This window comes from Rhinopithecus bieti, unplaced genomic scaffold (assembly GCF_001698545.2).
Source record: "Rhinopithecus bieti isolate Rb0 unplaced genomic scaffold, ASM169854v2 scaffold_16999, whole genome shotgun sequence".
NCBI lineage: Eukaryota > Metazoa > Chordata > Mammalia > Primates > Cercopithecidae > Rhinopithecus > Rhinopithecus bieti.
The window spans coordinates 2,059,303-2,074,928 of record NW_016808939.1 but is presented as its reverse complement, the minus strand read 5'-3'; the positions used below and the strand labels follow the sequence as shown (position 1 = coordinate 2,074,928).

General features: G+C 36.3%; 1 protein-coding gene across 1 annotated transcript in view; it reads left to right on the top strand.

Moving 5' to 3' along the window:
• Positions 1–2,434: 2,434 nt before the first annotated feature.
• The window catches only part of DDX60 (DExD/H-box helicase 60), a 107,034-nt gene continuing 93,842 nt past the window's right edge, over positions 2,435–15,626 (top strand). The window contains exons 1-5 of the mRNA XM_017887891.1: positions 2,435–2,616; positions 9,883–9,992; positions 10,180–10,249; positions 13,059–13,248; positions 14,530–14,871. Coding sequence (XP_017743380.1) covers positions 9,989–9,992; positions 10,180–10,249; positions 13,059–13,248; positions 14,530–14,871 — 606 coding nt within the window. The 5' untranslated portion in view covers positions 2,435–2,616; positions 9,883–9,988. The remainder of the gene's footprint in view (positions 2,617–9,882; positions 9,993–10,179; positions 10,250–13,058; positions 13,249–14,529; positions 14,872–15,626) is intronic.

The following is a 15,626-nucleotide window of genomic DNA, read 5'->3' as shown; positions in this document are numbered from 1 at the left end:
GGGGTCTAAAAGGAAAATTAAATTATGTGACTCTCAAGCTTCAGAACAAAGTCCAGGGTGTGGTCATGGGAGTAGGCTATTGAAGCAGAAAAGAAAAAACAGTCTAAAGTTTCTGTGTGTTTACATACTTTGGGGTGGAAAATTGAAGAGGATGAGTCAAGGTTTCCTTGAACCCTCATCTGATAAATCCAAAGTCACTGAAACTCAAAACAACCATGGAACATCATATATTCTAAAAAACTTTATAATTTAAGCAAAATAAAATCATTTGTCCACTAGTTGAAACACTTTCAGTTGTAGAATTTGAAGCATTTGATGAATTTATGTAATAGAGAATATGGTAGATAGACCATTGGGTTAGACAGAGTTTTGAATCTTAGTATAATTTACTCGCTGTTTTGTCCCTCTAAGCTTTATTTTTCTTGTCTACAGAAGAGACAGAAATCATAGTACACACCTCATGAACTTGCTGTGATCATTGATATGGTACTAGCATATTGCTTAGCACATAGTAGCCTTCTGAATTAATTCTACCTCTTATTATAACACAATCCATTATTTCTGCTGTTTGCAAATATGTTATTCATTTCCTACAATATAGTTCATAATACTGTATTAGTTCTCTATGGCTGCTGTAACAAATTACCACAAATTTAGTGGCTTAATACCACACAAGTTTGTTCTCTTACAGTTCTGAGCTCAGAGGTTCAAAATCAGTCTCTCTGGGCTGAAGTCAAGGTGTTATCAGGGCTGATTTCTGGAGGCTGTAGAAAAAAACAATGTTTCCTTGCCTTTGGTAGTTTCTAGAGACCAACTGACTCCTTGGCCTGTGGTCCCTTCCACTGTTTTCAAAGCCGTCTGTGTAGTGTCCCCACCTTCTGTCACTGACTGTTTCTATCATCACATCGCCCTCTTGAACTCGTCTCCCTCTTGTAAGGGCCCTTCTGATGACCTTGGGCCCACCTGGATAATCCTGGGTAAGGGGTTATCTCCTCTTCTAAAGATTCTTATTTAATCTATTTTGCAAAGTTACTTTTGCTATGAAAGTTACCATATTCATAGGTTCCAGGAATTAGGATTTTGGTCTCTTTTGGAGGGAGGAGTGCAGGGTATCATGCAGCCTACCCCAGGCAGGTACATCAGAGATCACAGTGAAGGAGACAGGAATATTGGCTGATTTAAGATAAATCATGTGTTAAATTCTAGACTCTTTTATTTTCTTTCTTAATCTCATCACTAACAAACACGTGAATTTCTGAACAAATGAATAAACAAGTAATTGCCTGATGGATGTGAGAAATGTCCTCCTTCCCCATATCCCCCTCTTTTAACAACTTGACTCTCTAATTTTTCACAAGACAAAGTATCATTCACTACTAGCTGTGTTCTGTGTTCCCTGTGAAGCAGTGCCTGTAGCTTCTTGGCTCTTTCCTTTCCTTGTAGACAAAGCAGCCTGTAGCTTCTTATCACCGTGATTACTCAAATTCACTGTTGTCTTTCCTCCTCACCCTCTTCTATTTCCAATATATTTGCACATTTATAGCATTAATGAAATCAAGCATACTAGGACACTGAAAGGAAAGGAGATGAGTATTGAAACCCACATTGCAAGTATCAACAGGCAAAAATTAAGAGAACATTTCATCAATTTAAGGCAGAAATAAATGTGACCATTCTGCATTTTCAATTTATTTTTTAATGTTGATTCTTGGCCCATGAAAGTACCAATTACAGTTTATGCAGAACAGTAATCATCAGCTTCTCATAACAGAAACTCAAAGTTCATGTATTGTTACATACTTTCTTTTTTCTTTTTGCATACAAGTAGAAGCAGCAAGATCTACCATTTCATTGCGGGGTTTCAGATTCCACAGTGTCTTTTACATTTTATCTATTCCTAAATTCTAACTCTTCTTGATTTTATCTTGTTGAGATGTTACAAATTTTTCTGCCTGAATTTACTCTATATTTATGCCCAAATTCCAAAGCCCATTTTTATTGCTTTTGTCTCTCTAAGGTTTTATTTTTTTTTTAGTTTCATTTTATTTTTAATTGACACATAACAATTGCACGTATTTCTGGGGTACAATGTGATGTTTCAACATGTGTATACATTGTGTGATGATCAAAGGATAATTAGCCAATCCATTAGCTCAAAACTTTACTATTTCTTTGTGATGAGAATATTCAAAATTCTCTCTTCTAGCTATTTTGAAATATGCATTATTGTTAACTATACACACCCTACTGCAAAATAGAATACCAGAACTAGTTCTTCCTAGCTATTGTAACTTCATACCCTTTAACTAACATCTCGCCATGCTCCCTTTCTTAAGATTCTGACTGAAGGGAAGGATGCTAAACTTTCCACAAATGTGCCTCGCCTAATTCGTGCTGAAGGGAAACTGAAACCTAAGTGCTTCTGAGAGGAGAAAGGAAACCGAAACTCCTGCAGGCATAAAAGACGGGCTGCGGTGGCTCAGAGCGCCCAGTCCTAGGCCAGGGCTGGGGTAACCTGGAGCTTCCACCTGGGCTCTGCACTAGGTGTCTGTTTCACTCCTTCCCCGCGGGAGCGCAGCTCGCGGGTCTTTGGACACCGCCGGTCCTGAGTCCGCGGTGAGGAGCCGGGGATGTCCCTTTGGAAGAGCCTGGGGCGGAGCTGTCTTGTGGGAGTTCAAGGTGTTCTTTAACGGACCGGACAGGGAGGTGGCGCAGGTGGCTCCGGGCGCGGGAAGCTGAGGAGTCTCCTGGGCTCGCAAGGCAGTGGTGCACAGGCCCTCTGCTGGCCCTGGGAGGCCAGGCGTGGGGAGGGGCGGAGGAAAGGACAATCTTGATGAACGCTGCAAAGGCCTGAAGTCTGAGAGAGAGAGGAGTGCTTAGGCATTTAAGGAGTCCCCTTCAAAGGTGGAAGCTGGGTAATGGAGGTTGAGGAGAAATTAAGGGACATCATATCCGAGCACAGCCAGTAAAACCTGTACATCGACAGCAGCAAGAGGCTTCCACCTTCAATCCCTGCTCCAGACTTGTAGAATCAGAATCTGTATTTATTAATAAGATCCTCCAGGTAATTTCTGTGCGCCCTTACATTTCAGTGGCTTAAGACAATAGAAATTTATTTCTTACTCCAGTAACAGAATAATTTATTCCTGGTCAAAGGGCAGGTATAGTGGCTTAAAACATTACAAGTTTATTATTTTACAATTGCTATGGATCAGAATCCCAGGCATGGGTAAACTGAGTTCTCTGCTCAGCATCTCATCGAGCTGAAATCAAGGTGTTTGTCAGAGCGGTATTCTCACGGGACGCCATGGGTGCTCATTCGGGTTGTTGGAAGAATTCAGTTTCTTGCAGCTAAAGGACTGAGGTTACCTGCTTTCTTCCTGGCTGTTGGCTGGGGATTCCCATGTCTTTAGATTTCACCCTGAGATCTTAGCTACAGTGGCCTTCTCACACCAAGGTGGCTTACACCTTTAAGAAGGTATAAGCCTTCTTTGGGGGAATCTCCCTAGTCTACTATGATGAAGTCTTACATAATATAACGGAATCATTAAAGAGACTATGCCATTAAATTCACAGGTCCTGCCCACACTCAAAGGGAGAGGGTTATACCGGGTACTGGAAGCCATTTTTAACCCACCAGCTCTCCCAGGCAGGGTTTCAGGAGCTTGATGCCTTTCATCAAGTAGCTCCACCATTTTGTTCCAATGCAGAATACATGATTTCCTTTCCCTTCCCTTGCCCCCATTTTTTCCTCTTTACCTCCCCTTTCCACCTTTCCTCTTCCCTCCTTTTTTCTCTTTTCCATTTCTCTTCCTCCTTTTCTTCTTCCTTCTTAAGATTGTTTGAATCAGAATATGGTTAAGAGACTACTGTGATTGGATGGTAAGCCTTATAAGGTTTTTGCAATTTCTTCATCCCCTTTTAATTTATTCATTTGTAAGATGTGTGGTCTCATGATTGCTTGTTTGTTTTTGTATGTGTGTGTCCTGTTGGGTGTGTGTGTGTCCTAATCCCTGTGGTGTCATTTAACATATTTTATTGGCCTCTAAACTTCTTGTAAATTAATCATTACTACTAGCGTTTTGATCAGATTCAGGTTTTTTTTTTTTTTTTTTTTATTTTTTTTTTTTTTTTTTTTTTTTTTTTTTTTTTTTTTTTTTTTTGAGATGGAGTCTTGCTCTGTTGCCCAGGCTGGAATGCAGTGGCTTGATCTCAGTTCACTGCAGCCTCTGCCTCCCAGGTTCAAGTGATTCTTCTGCCTCAGCCTCCCAAGTAGCTGGGATTACAGGTGCCTGTCACTACGCCCAGCTAATTTCTGTATTTTTAGTAGAGATGGGGTTTCACCATGTTGGCCAGTCTGGTCTTGAACTCCTGACCTCAGGTGATCTGCCTTCCTTGGCCTCCCAAGTTTTGTTTTTTTGTTTTTTGTTTTTTTTTTTTGGCTGGGGGAACTACAGTACTTCAGTGACGGTGCAGACACTTGCCTCTATTTTTGTTGTGCTATCATTTAAAAATACTAAGATCTGTTAATTCATTAGGAGTTGTAAAAGGGTGATATTCTCTCATTCCTTCTGTGTTTATTAGCTGCATTATTTATAGAAATGAATCGCTCTTGTATCTACTCTTTGGTACTGCAATGGTGCAGTACTTAGAAGAAAAGCAGGATAATTTCTTGATTCCATAAACCATTATTTTTTTCATATATTGTCTTCAGATGCTATTGCTGGACTTCCTGCTGTGAAAGATGAAGAATTTAGCATTCATATTTATTTTTCTTTCATTCATCCCTTTGTGAACTGCCAAATTGGTTAATTATATTATTATTTTCCTACTGTCAAGGTTTATCATATTTTACAGCAGTTTGTAAAATATTTGATTTGATTCTTGTGATTTGTTTTTATGTTGAGTCAACAGTAAAAAAGAAGTAAACAGCAGTGACAAAATTATGAGTATGTACACATTACTCAGTGTAGAAGCAATCTAGGAATTGCTAGGCTTAGACATGGAGTTCTATATTATTAAAATTACTGTTTGAAATAGACTTTTGTAAATTTGAAGTACCATGGGTTCTCTTGTTTTTCTTTATCGCTTCCCCTAACTTTTCTAAATCATGCAAAGTTTCATTGTTTTTTGATTGTCTTCATTCTTGATGAGTTTTCCCCAATTTTCTGTATTATCTCTTTAAATAAAATTATCATTTAAGATATATAGTTGGCATTGTGGAAGACAGTGTGGCGATTCCTAAAGAATCTAGAACCAGAAATACCATTTGACCCAGCAATCCCATTACTGGGTATATACCCAAAGGATTATAAATCATTCTACTATGAAGACACATGCACACATATGTTGATTGCAGCACTATGGAACACTGTGCAGTCATAAAAAGAAGGAGTTCATGTCCTTTGCAGGGACATGGATAAAGCTGGAAGCCATAATTCTCAGCAAACTAATACAGGAACAGAAAACCAAACACTACATGTTATCAGTCATAAGTGGGAGTGGAACAATGAGAACACATGGACACAGGGAGGAGAACATCACACACTGGGGCCTGTAGGAGAGTTGGGGGCAAAGGGAGGGAGAGAATTAGGACAAATACCTAATGCATGCCAGGCTTAAAATGTAGATGACGGGTTGATATGTGCAGCTAACCACCATAGCACATGTATATCTGTGTAACAAACCTGCATGTTCTGCATATGTATTTCAGAACATAACATTTAAAAAGGATATATGGTTGGTGAAATTTATGACTTCTTAAAAGTCTAATTACATCTTTTTGCCTTCTCCATGAATCGAATCACTGTTTAGATGCAGAATTCTAGGTTCAAATTATTTTCCCTTTAGAAATTTGAAAATGCTTTATTTTATCAAAACATCCAGGAATGTTGCTTATTTTAATTAGTTCTGTGTGCCACGCATTATTTTAATCAATTCATATCCATCAGTTCATACATTTAATTAGACTGAAAACACAATCAGAGGTGAGTAATATTATTGTTCCAATTTTATAGATAAGTAAATTGAGACTCAGAGATGGTAAATATCTGTCTAAGCATGTAGAACTATAGTATATTTCAGAACCAAGATTAAAATGCAAGTAGTCAGCCAACAGTGTTTATGCCTTAAACTAGTTCTCATATGGCCTGACTTCCATTTCTTTTTACCTTTTCTTTCTCTTTATTCTTGGAGCTCTGCAATTTTAACAACCTATGCCTAGGTGTAGTTTTCTCTTTGTCATTATTTCTACTCAGTAGTTGGAGAAACATTTCAATCTGAACATATTATGTTGTTCTTTAGTTCTGGTCTAATATTGTTATATTAGTTTAAGTATATATCTTTGATTATTTTTATCCCCACTCATTTTGGAATCTTAGTTATCTCCTACTAGAATTACTAGTAGGGGGAGGAAGAGCTTACTGACTTATTTCTGTATATTTTAGTATTTTCAGAATTTTTTCATCTCTTTGTCTTTTACTTTTATCCCTTACAAAATTTCCTGGAGTTTAACCCTCCAGATCACTGACTTAAAATTCCATCATGCTCATTTTATTGTTCTGCACATGACTTTCTTCTTTGTAAAATTATGTTTTAAATGTGTATGAACACTTGCATGCTTTCTCTTTCTCTTTCTCTCTCTAGCAGCCTGTTATTATTTTATGAGAAATATTTTTAATTCTTTGAAAGCAGTAATTAGAAAACTTTGAAGGTCTTTTCTGTCTCTGCATCATGCTTATTCATCTGGTTTCTTATTTTTGCTTTTTTTTTTTGTGCCTCAAATGTCTATTGGTACTAATGTATGTGTGTGTGTGTGTGTGAGTATTCAATAATCAGTTACTACAGGTGGCTGGATCTCTAGCATGTCTCTCCCTTAAATAACAGAGAAGTGGGGATAATGACTGTGGATTCTGTTTAAGTGTTAGGGCGTGCATGTGTTGGGGCAGAGTTAATAGGGAGCTAGAGGGTATATAAGAGGAACGCCTAGGTTGTGTAAGCCTACTTTAGTGTAGGGCATGTAAGAGGAAAGCCTATTAGGCTTTACACACCCTGTCTTACATACCCTGTCCTATGTCATGTAGAGCAGCCTGTAGGATCTCAGACTTTCCATAGGCAGGCTATAGAATCCCTTGATTGTCAAATTAAGGAGGAATTGCCCATAAGGCAGTTTTATTTTGTCACCATAGTTATTGTTGAAAAGTTTTACAGGGTTTAACAGGCACTCACGTCTCAGTCATAGTTATATTTCATTATAAAAACTGTATTATTCCTTTTACTCTATATATATTATTTCTTAAAACAATTTCTAAGTTGTCAGGACATAAATAGTTATTAATTTGTTTGTATCTAACTACTTAATAAATGAAATGGTTACATATTGATTTTGTCCTAGGAGTGGCATAAAAAAATTCCTGAGACTCTAGAAGCATGGTGACCATCTGGCAACCTGTAAATTAACTTATTTCATCTTGTAAAATCTGACGCTATACTTTCTGAAGTTTTCTGTAATATACTTGGGGTTAATTCTCTCTTGCCTGTTCAATTCTCACTGACCAATTTTTTTTCCATTTGAGCTTGGTACAATTTGGAGAGTTGAAGAAAGATAGTATGGCCAATGCACAATTAGTGAGGTTGAGGATTGCATGAAATGGGTGACAGAGAGTTTTTATGAAGATACCTAGTCTCCTTACCTGGGCACAAGACCAGTGTCTGGTTCTTACCTCCCTTTCCAATATCATCTCCAATGAGTCACCCTGCCCTATGCCATGTAGAACAACCCATAGGATCTCAAACTTGTCATGTAGTTTTGCAACTTTTTGCATTCAACTGATGCTGATTTTGCTACCTGAAAAGTAAATCTCTATATCTCTCACTTTCCCCAACATTCTTTTGTAAGTCTTCATCATCTTTTCAACCTGCTCTTGAAACCTCAGAACACAGGACCCTGATCCCTTCATTCTGATTTAGGAACTCTCAATTCTCTAATGGCTTCCTGTGCCATTTCTGCTAGAACACAGCAAATTAGATGTAAGTGTGACTTAGTTATCTTTAAACCTACCCCAGGTTGTACAAGGAGAGAATCATGCTTCATGCGTATTTGCATATGTTTCAGCAAGTACAATGTTTGGTAAAGTGTAGATACTCTATAATCTTTGAAATAAGACAGTAACTGGGTGAGTGAGAGACCATACTTATGCTCGTGTCTCCTTTAAGTGTCCCTAAACATCCGAGCCCACAGTAATTGCATTTTTCTTTAAACTTATTTGTCATTACAGTCATATACTTCCTTGCATTGTTATTGTAATATTTAACATCAGCATGTGCATCACCATTATATGTTTATATGCATGGTTAATCACCATGGAATAGGAATCTCTCTCTCTCTCTCTATCATCTATCTATATCTATGTATCTATCCATCTATCCATCCATCTCTCTCTCTCTCTCTCTTTCTCTCTTTCTCTCTGTATCATCTATCTCTATCTATGTATTTATGTATCTATCATCTATCTCTATCTATGTATTTATCATCTATCTATATCTATCTATATCAAACTATCTATCTACTATCTATCCATAAATCATGTATGTATCTACCTATCTATCTGTTTCACAGCCCTAACATATTGAATGGCAAATGTCTCAGTATTTAGTTTCCATGGCAAAATGCTCAAGTGCATTTTCATTTACCTCTTTAGTATTTTCCTCTCTATTATCTTTGCAGACTCTTCCTCCTCTCTTGATATATTAAGTATTAGTATCTTCGAATGTGGATTTTTAGTACTCTTCTCCCATGATGCTGTCTCTCCCTGGCCTAGCAAGCTCATCTACACCAATGGCCTCATTTACCGTTAATACTGTTTACTCACCTCTTCAAATCTAGTCCAGACTTTGTATTTGTCCTCTAAACTTGTGTATTTTACTACTTACATATCATGGCTTATGGGAAATCTTGAAAGCAAGTCAAATTCAGGTGGTTCACAAATGCAGCCATAATCTTTTCCTGACATGTAGCCTTGTTCTAAAATTCCCAGCCCAGGGAATGGCCTAGTCATCCATCCTGTTACTTGAGCTAGAATCTTGTGTCATCCTGGACAATCCCCTTTCCTCTCTTCTCCATCCACATCCAATCCAATTCCAAATTATGTCAAACTATCCCCTAAATGTCCTTCAAGTAGATCCACATCTCTCCAGCTTCATTATCTCAGCTACCATCAAACTATATTACATCAAATTATCATCATTACTCTCCTGCACAGTAACTTTCTCTCTGCTCTACTAAGAAGCTTACTCTCATCCTATTCTTTTCTATATTGTAGCTGGACCAATCTTTTCAAAATGCAAAGCCAATCACAATACCACCTGCTTAAAATCCATCAATGGCTACTTTTTGATTCTAGGATGAAAAGAAAATTCTATAACATGACTTCAAAGGCTCTGCATGCTCTCTTATTTCTCTAGTCCTCTCTAGTCTTTTCCTGGATGGTCTCCACTGCAGCCCTACTGGCTTCTTTCTGGAATCAGTGTTACCCACAACCCTTCATGCCTCTGAGCTTTTACACATGATATTCTGATATTTCCTCTGCCAGAAATGCTACTTTTTCTCTCTTTTTGCTTAATTATTGTTTATTTCTTAGAACTCAGCTCAAGCATTATTTCTTTAGGGAAACTTCCTCTGACCTCTTGACTTTGTCCTTTTTGCAATGTTCCATTGTTTCTATGATTATCTGATTAATAATTATCTTTAAGCTCTGTGAGAGCTGTCAGCAATGTTGATTTGTTCATTCTTGTATTCCTTGTGTCTAATATTTTGCTTTACATCTAGTAGTTATTCAATACATACTTGTTGAATAAAGACTCATTATCTTTTCTTTTTTGCAGGACTGCCATTTTCATTAAGAACTGCCACTTAGAGATACCAAAGTAAAAGATATTTGCCAACTTTAATACTTGCCAGTTCAGGTTGGAGGCACAGGCAGCAGCAAGAATGGGTAATTTTCCACTTAAAATATTTATAGATTATAAAACAATGTTACTCTGTAAACTACATAGATCTAATGGAATTAAAATAACCACATTACTGTTTTACTTTCTTGAACAATAACTAAATGATAGCGCCTGTAAAAGGACCAATTGAAAATAACCCATTCTGTTTCTCTCTTTTTTTTTTTAATTTAGAAAGAAATGTTTTTACAACATTTTCACAGCAAATGTCCCAGTTAATTTTGAATGAAATGCCAAAAGCTGAGTGAGTATTACTACAGTAATAAAGATGGGAAATCATATATCATGTTCCCTGTATGTCTATTTGGCCTTATACTGATGTATAGACAGTTGACCATTGAACAATGTAGGGGTTAAGGGCACTGAACAACTATAGCAGTTGAGAATCCATGTTTAACTTCTAAAAAATTATTGTTAATTAATTTATTTTTGTATATTTTTTTCTAAATTCATGCCAGACAGATAATGAGATAACTTTGTAACAAGGGTTAGTAGGGCACATCCAACACATACACATGAAAACCCAATCATCACATTTATGAACTGCAAAAGGATTGTGTTTGACTTTTTACTCCTCCAAAACTTAACTGTAGTAGCTTTCTCTCTGCTCTACCAAGAAGTTTGCAACCACCCTATCTATTGTCTATCTTGTAGCTGGACTAGTCTTTTCGAAATGCAAAGTCCATCAAAATGCCACCTGCTTAAAATTCATCAATGGCTAATATTTGATTCTAGGATGAAGAGAAAATTCTAAAACCTGCCTTCAAAGGCTCTGCCTGCCCTCTTATTTCTCTGGTCTTAGTATAGAAAGTTAAGAAAATCATAAGGAAGCAAAAATGTGTTTATTAAGTGGGAGTGGATCGTAACAATAGTGACATCTTCAATGGTGCCATCCCCCCAGACTTTCACAACATTCTGTCTGTCAGGCTTCTCTTTCATAGCATTGACAATTCTTTCCATAGATTACTGTGTGTAATGAGCCTTGAAGGTTCTTATGACACTCTGATCTGAAGGCTGAATTAAAGACATTTTGTTTGGGGGCGAGTAGACCACTTCAGCATCTTTGGTGTTGAACTCATGGAGTTCTAGGTGGCCAAGGACATTGTCCAATATCAAAAGAACTTTGAATAGCAGTCCCTCACTGGCAAGGGACTTCCTGATATCAGGGACAAAGTATCAATTTAGCTAATTTGGAAAATGTGTCCTCATTGTCCAGGACTTTTTGTTGTACAACTGAAGGACTGGCAGCTGGTGTTTATCTTTTCCCTTCGAGTCTCAGGAATTGGCAGCTTTATAGATAAAGACAGGCCTGAAGATAAAACCACCTGCCTTTGCACAATACAGTAGAGTTAGCTTATTCCTTCCTGCCCTCAATCCTGGTGCTCACTTTTCTTTTGTACTAATCAATATTCTTTGTGACTTTGGTTTTTTTTTTTTTTTCCAGAATATTTTCATTTGCATTAAAAAAACCTATTCAAGCAAATATCCTTTCCCCTCAGTGATTTCCTTCTGTCTCTTAGTTGGATAAAGCTGCTTCTCTTGTTATCTTGACATTTTTCAAGCCAAACTTCTTTCTAAAATTATCAAACCATACTGTGCTGGCATTAAATTTTCCAGCTTTAGATATTTCATCTTCCTTTTGCTTTGTCCTATAGTTACTTTGCTTTTCTTGAATCATATTAGAGTCTATAAATATGCCTTTTAGACAATCCCACACCCACATAAAAGCTCTATTTTGATGTGAGATAAAAAGGTCTTTCACAAAAAAAAAATGCAAGATTTTTATGACTGCTGCAACAATGCCTTCACTAATTTCTTTAAAAAATTTTTTTTACAATGGTCCTTACATTAGGTTTATTTATCTGGAAGTGGTGGGCAACTATAACTGCAAGCATCAATCTATGACACACCTCAGGCAATTCAGCTTTTTCTTGTAATGTCGTAACTTGCTCTGCTTTTGGGGAACATTCTGGCATCACTAGTGGCACTTCATATGGGTTCCATGGTTTTATTTAGGGTTTATGATATTGCAATAAACATGATGAAAAATACGCAAGAACCTTGAGAGATCACTTTTTACTGTGTTTGGAGAGAAGTTTACTGAAGAAGAACTGCTAACTCACCACAATACAACAAGAAGTGGCTACAAAGTTATTACAGTATATACTAGAGTTAATTTTATGCAGTTATGATTTAATAGTGCAGCTTAACATTTATTACATTTCTCTCAGCTCTGACAGGTGCCATGTATAGTCTATAAGTGTGTGCATAAATTTAGATAATTTTTAACTTTTACAATAGATCTGTGTATGTTTTATGTCAGTAAATGCTAAAATAGACTACATATACTTTATGCATTCATGACATAGCTAACTTAAAATTTTTTTTTGTATTTGTAGGCTACACGGTTTGAGAGTTTTTTCAAATAGTAACAAATTTTCACAAATTTTTCTAATGTATTTATTGAATATGTAGTATACATGTATCAGTGTATGTATATATATCAGTATTTATATCAGTGTGTATCTATGTATTATATATAGATATATTATATATATCTATATATAGTATGGAGTATTATATATAACAGTATATAGAACTATGTACACTACTATATATGTATATATGATTGTTCAACACAGCACTTTCAGAGCTGTATGATAGTAAATGGAAACAGTTTCCTCTTGCTTCATTTGTCAATAGCTATCAGTGAATCCACTTGTAAGGGGCTGAGTTTGATTAAGCAGAAAATATATATAATTTAGGTTTATATGCAGGGTACAAGTACTAGATTCGTGGTCCAATCAGGCTGTGCCATATGGCTTTGGATAATTTGCTCTCTCTGAGCCTAAGATGTGGATAATCCTGCCTTCTTCCTGTGAAGGATAGTTGTGAATGTAGATATATTTGAAAAGCCTTAGTGTAGACACTGCCATGAGACAACTCAGCAAATTTAGCTATTGATGATAATGATAATGAGCTAATAAGAACGCTGCCTTTTTGGAACATGATTTAATGTGTCTGTGATTTTGTTTTAACTGTTTTCATTTTAGATATTCCAGTTTATTCAATGATTTTGTTGAATCTGAATTTTTTTTGATTGATGGGGATTCATTACTTATCACATGTATCTGTGAGATATCATTTAAGCCTGGGCAGAACCTCCATTTCTTCTATCTGGTTGAACGCTATCTTGTGGATCTTATTAGCAAAGGAGGACAATTCACCATAGTTTTCTTCGAGGTAACATGACAGTTGAGTTCTTTTTTATAATATGATAACTAAAACTAAAATTTCCTAAATTATTTTATATATATTTTTTCTTATTACAAAGTAAATTGTATCTATAGAAGTTCAGAAAATTGAAAGAAAAGAAGAGAAAACATTACCCACAATCTCAGTATTCAGAAATCACCACACTTGAGATTACATTTTATTTGAATGAAGAGAACTTTATTGTAAGGACACACGGGGTCATGAGAGAGGATAAGAAAGCTCCTCAATAGCAGCCCAGTTAAACTCTGAATTCTAGTTCTCCTGCTCTGAGAACAACTTCTGTTTTCAAAACTCAGCAGGCAATTTATATGAACCCAGAGGAAAATATATCTGAGTCTGGGGACAGTCATTAATAATGCTTTGTTGGCTAGGCACAGTGGTGCATGCCTGTAATCCCAGCACTTTGGGAGGCTGAGGTGGGAGGATTACTTGAGCCCGGAAGTTCGACACTGCAGTGAGCCATGATCACACCACTGCACTCCAGCCTGGGTGACAGAGTGAGACCCAGTCTCTAACAATAATAATCAGTGTTTTATTATGGTTTGTTCTAGGTATTTCCAAAATAAGACTATTTTTGGTTTGCTCTTTTATTATGAATATAATTAATATAGTTTTTAACAATTTCAAATAAAGATATGTATAACCGCCCTTCCTAATCCTATATCTAAAGGTAAAGAGCTTTGGTGTGGGTCTTTTCAGTCATTTTGCAGTCTCAATTATTGTTACATTTCTGAACATGGCTGAATGCTCGCCAGCCATGTTTTGAATAAAGAGCTAGTTTTCCAATCTAATGTTTACAATCTAGTTGGCTGCCCTAATTTTGTTATGACGAGACAATCTCTATTGCTTAAGGAGGGTTGCAGTAACCTGGAGCAGTCCTCTAGAACACAGTGGTTCACCTCAGCTTCCTGATACAGATGATTTATATCTACCACTTGCTTTCTGTTCTTTTTCTTTCTGAAATGAAATTGGAGAGGAAAAGAATTAGAAAGCGGGAAGGGTAAGCGTGATAAGCTCCGAGTATTAAGTGCCTGCTTAAAGGAGACACATGCATTTAAATCCGAACTGCGATTTTTTTCGGTAAATATCTGTAAGATGGTAGTCAGAGTTTAAGGGTCTATTCCCCAACCATCAGAGAGAACAAAACTGTTGGATTTTATTCCTTCAATGCCTTTAATGATGTGTTAACCAACTAAATGATGAAATGATAATTTTGAAATAAAATGTACTTCACCTCCTCCTCCACAGGATGCTGAGTATGCCTATTTCAGCTTCCCTGAGCTGCTTTCTTTGAGAACTGCTTTAATTCTTCATCTTCAGAAAAATACCACCATTGATGTTCGAACAACATTTTCGGGGTGCTTATCAGAAGAGTGGGGAAGTTTCTTGGAGGAGAGTTACCCATATTTCCTGATAGTTGCAGATGAAGGCCTGAACGATCTACAAGCACACCTTTTCAACTTTTTAATCATTCATTCTTGGGCAAGGAAGGTCAATGTTGTACTTTCCTCAGGGCAAGAATCTGATGTTCTTCGCCTTTATGCGTACCTTCTTCCAAGCATGTACAGACACCAGACTTTTTTCCAGAAGGTAATTCATATCCAAAAGACAATTTCTTCTAGAAATTTTCAAAATATTCTAAGTTACTTGACTCGGTTTTTTCTCCTCCTCCTCTAGAAAATTATCAGAGGTTTAACAGGTAGGTATAACAATTAGTAATATTAAGTAAATAATAATAATGCAAACACAGTCATTTATCAAACACTTATTGTTATAAAATTGTGCTTGGTGTTTCTCATGAATAATTTTTATTTAACCTTAAAACCAATCTTATAAGGTAGGTGTTAGTATTGTCTGTGTTGTACAGATGATGAAATAGATACTAGAATAAGTAATCTGCTCACCAAGCACACCAAATGAATAGTAGAACATGGATTTGAAAAGACACAATCTGACTCAAGCCCCTGTGTCCTTAACCACTGCATTATATATTGACCTCAAGGTAATGAAGGCCAGAAATACATGGAATTAGGCCAAAATTATGCCCCTGTTGCTGAGACATATTGACAAAATGCTATTAATATGGTAGCCTTTAATAAGAAAACAATGGAGATGGTCAATAAAGAAGGAAAATAACTGAAATAAGCTTATTTCTTATTCTTAAGTAATCAATAGGAGAATTTTCAAAGTTCTTAGAATTCGAATTCCATGTTATTATTTTGATACATTAGTATATTTGACAATTACTGTATTGAAATTTTGGGAGTAAATATGCATACAGATGTATTTATAAACTACTATATTTATATATAAAATAATAGCTATAATAATATATAATAGAAATA